The sequence below is a fragment of the Populus euphratica genome, unplaced genomic scaffold (genome assembly GCF_000495115.2).
Source record: "Populus euphratica unplaced genomic scaffold, PopEup_1.0 scaffold3805.1, whole genome shotgun sequence".
Taxonomy (NCBI): Eukaryota; Viridiplantae; Streptophyta; class Magnoliopsida; order Malpighiales; family Salicaceae; genus Populus; species Populus euphratica.
This window is the reverse complement of record NW_011503631.1, coordinates 4,302-8,398: the sequence shown is the minus strand read 5'-3', so window position 1 is coordinate 8,398 and position 4,097 is coordinate 4,302. Positions and strand designations below refer to the sequence as shown.

At 35.1% G+C, this 4,097-nt stretch overlaps 1 protein-coding gene across 1 annotated transcript; it reads right to left on the bottom strand.

Moving 5' to 3' along the window:
* Positions 1-435: 435 nt before the first annotated feature.
* Positions 436-2,801, bottom strand: LOC105119878 (zinc finger protein CONSTANS-LIKE 16-like). The gene is made up of 2 exons (XM_011018071.1): positions 1,540-2,801; positions 436-1,146 (listed from the first exon to the last, which is right to left on the bottom strand). Exons 1-2 carry the CDS (start codon positions 2,584-2,586, stop codon positions 913-915), a joined length of 1,281 nt encoding a protein of 426 aa, XP_011016373.1. The 5' UTR covers positions 2,587-2,801; the 3' UTR covers positions 436-912.
* Positions 2,802-4,097: the final 1,296 nt, after the last annotated feature.

The following is a 4,097-nucleotide window of genomic DNA, read 5'->3' as shown; positions in this document are numbered from 1 at the left end:
TCTTCATATGTATTTCCTTTTATTTTGGGTTTTTATTTTTATTTTTATTTTTTATAGGGTAAAAAATGAATAACAACAATACATATATCAATTTAGGCAAACCTTTAATGTGTAAATACATTAGGCATCTCTATCATAAAAAACAGACATGAAATAATTTACCTTGAGTAGGATATATGAAATAATTGTTATTTTTTCTATTACATAATCAAATTTTATGTAGAGTCTCTAAAAGATCTATTAAAATTTTTAATTATCATAAAATTAGATAAAATTAGATAGCAACTAATTTTTCTCATTTTATCCCTTTTTACCTAATAGTTCGCCTTAATATCATATGCGAACACGATGGAATTTTATATTAGCATAATACATATAATTTAATTGTCAAGGTAAAAAATGTTCTTAGCTTTTGTTGACGTAAATAACAAATCCCAAAAAGAAAATAGATGGTAGCGATAACTTTATAGCTTGAAAGGAAAAGCATTAATGAGCTGCTGTGTAGAAGAAATACATTCCAGCTAAAGCTCGCAATTGAAGAACAAGCATTTCTTCAATGCATAGTAGACACCTAGTATATTTACAATGTTGTCAACCTATTTTCCTTAATAGGGAGATTGCATTAATCTCCAAAATTTCCTAAGCACAACATATATTGATGAACAAACAGAAGTTTTCTAAGTCAAGAAAATTGTTAAATAGTTCATCTTGTGAAGGTTGACTTCTTCATAGCATGTCCATGTAACTCCCACTTTGAACTTCCAAACAGTAACATGTCAGAGACTGAGAGGTCACAGTGACATCTACCTAAACTTAGTTCCATTTGTTAGTAAGATTAAATTTGATACTAATGAGCCTAATAACTCATTCAAGCTTTCGCTGATCGATGCTGGCAGTTAAAACTGTGTTTCGTCAAGGAAAATCAGTAGTCCCCATGAGGGATGTCCTCTTGACGAACCTGCCTTTCATTCTAGGCCTTTTCTCTGCATTCAATTTCCTTACTTCGTACCTTATCTTTTTCGAAAACAATCGTGTTCTTCGCTTCTCTTTATATCTCATGACCCTCGCTTCTCTTTCCCCATCTCCACCTCTTGTATGGCTCCCCAGTCCTCCGTATGGATTATTAACATCTTTAGGGCTCGTACCCTATAATATCATATAGAAAAGAAAAAAAAATCACATATCCACCAAAACTTACTGCTAATAAATTCTAAAAGTAAATTACTACGCAAGATTAATTGATCATATATGACAGGTTAATTGCAAAGTGCACTGCAAATTCGAGGATTTTTTTTTTTTTTAATCCTGAAGGTAGGTTAGAACTTGCTAGCTAGGTCATGTATGGAGCTGTACCATCTTATTTGAAAAATTCAACCTATAATCAAAAGGTGTACAAGAGAATATGATTAGCATACTATGGGACAACCAAATATTTTTCCGATTTTTTTCCTTGATTTTCTCTTCCATATATTTTCTCTGCCGCCGATAAATTTTATGTTTAAAAAACCTGAAACGAAAATGAGGGAAGTATATATATACCATGGAATCAGTCCAAGAATCATCAGCGTTGAGCTCTGGTCGGCTTCCTGTAGTCCATGGACAGCCTTGGTTAGCCCATGCGATGATGACTGACTCGTAATCGAGCCTTAAAGATACGTTCCTCTTCATCTCCTTGTATTCAGTACTAGTCATCATTTCTGTCTCAGGCACTGGCACCTTTCTCTCTTCCACCTCTTCATCTCCGTCCACCAGTGTCTCGTAATCGAAATTCCAACCCAACAATGACTCTCTTGCCATATTAAAATCTTGATCAAAATGGCAATCTATGATTGTTTCCATTTCTTGTTCATCCTTCATTTTCACTACTTTGTCCGCGAAACAAAACTGCCCTTCATCTTCCCCTTTACTACAATCTAACAGCTCTAAATCCTTAGTATCATGATATTCCTCATCAGTTTCCCGTCCCAGTAAGTTCTCAACATCTGCAGCAAACTCAGCAAGATCCATGTCTGAAGGCAAAAACCCTGGTAGGTTATCCAAGCCACATGCTCCTTCCTGTCCGTAAACTTCAACAGCCATATTTCCATCTTCACTTGTTACTATATCACACATTTTTGCTGCAAACGGATCGAACACAGGAACTCTACAAAGCAACTGATCTTCATTCTCATCAGCAGCCATATTTGGCTCTTCTTCACTTCCAATTTCTGGAACAAGCGGAAGAGGGTTCAAGACTTTCTCTCGATCATCTTTGAGCAGTTTTTGCACCAATAAAGACTTGTTGCTGTTGCTGTTATGCCTTGGGGTTCTTGCCTTTCTTGTGAACCCTTGATGCCATGCTGGTGGAGAATAATCCTGATCAGTGTTTAATGAACTACTGATCCTATATGATGATGCGGTCTCAAGCCTGACTCTTTGGTGTCTACTAGCTAACTGATTCGCTGAGTGGACCGATGCATCACAGGCTTGGCACAGGAAAGCATCATCTGCTACACAAAACCAGCGTGCCCTCTTGCGTAAACAGCTATCGCAAGCTCTTGCCGTCTTGCCTCCCATGGCGTTTGCCGCTTTCCTTCCACTGATCATGCCAAAGATTTGGTTGTGAGACAAATGAAGTATTAACTGTGCTTGGCCTAAGCGAAGAGGAGCTAGCTGAGCATAAAACAAGAATGCAAAATGACTATTGCGAAGAGTATTAGGGTGTCCCTTGAAGTATTTATCTTGGGGCCAATTGATATACAATTATTGAGTGGAGAGAGCAGTGGAGCTTTTATTCTTTGGCAAAAGCTAGCTAGCCCCGTGCACTATTGGTGGTTTGTTATGTGGAATATACAAGGCTTTGTTTGATCGTCCTTTTCGGGACCCATAAGGTAGTCTTATCTCAGTGTTGATTGGCTAACATTTTCATGCCCATCCTCTTTAACGAATTCTTATTGGTTGCCTGTCTAACGGAGGGATTCCTAGTGGACCATTGACAGGATTGATTTTCAAGGGTCCCCTTCTCCTCTCCCTTTCCCTCTTTTAACAAGTTAAAAAACAGTAGCATTTGTGAACGTTGTCTGTATATTTCAATTATTCCTGTTACAAATTTAAAGCTCGTTGCTGCGGTCCCCTATGGTTGCTTTCCACTCTTCCTCCGGTGGCTGCCTTCAGCTCTCTCCACTCTCTCAGCTACAGTAATTAACCTCCTCCAGTCGACTTGGAAGCTTTCCTTGGCCGCAATTCTGTTGTTCAGTAAATGTGACCATAAATATTACGAGACCTGACGCAGCAATTCTGGTGTCCAGTATATGTGACCATAATTCCAAGAATACCCAAGTCACCGGATCCATAGCCTTGCAGAGTCCAAGGGTCACTTCAAGAATGCTTCAACGCAAAAAATCTCAACAATAACTAATATATATTTTTAAAAATAAAAATTATCTCCGCTCAAAAAAAAAAACTCAAAAGTACAAAATAATAATTATCTAAGATCCTACTTCTCATATATATACATAAAAATTAAAAAAATCTTAAATATTATTAAAAAATTTTTTATAATTTTGTTCAAGATTCCATTCATTTTAAGTAAGTTCTGACCAGATAAATATATAAATTATTGATCAATAATATAATAAATTAAAAAATCTCTTACACATGGTCAGAAAGTATCCCTTACCCTTAAATGAATAAAAGCAATTTTGTGAACAAATGCCTAGCCCCGTATGGCCTCAACTAGCTGGTGAAATTTCAGTTTTGTTGTCAGATTTGAGCCCATTTAGGGTACGAAAGAATACCTTTATTAAGCTACTCTTAAAACTAAAAGACTAGTCAACTTTATATGATTCAGTTCACATCAAAAATTATATTTTAATATAAAAAATTATAAATATTATTAATTTATTTTTTATGTTAATTTTGTTTTTAATATGAACATAAAAATTGATGCATTTATAACACGCCCTGAATTACATTAATAAATAAATGTTATAATAAAATATTTATACAAATTAAAAACTAAATTGATAAAGAAAAATAGATATAGATTATAATATATAATTTAATGTCGCTAGAAACTATTCGTTTTTTTTATTTTAGTATATGTCAATATTTGTTTC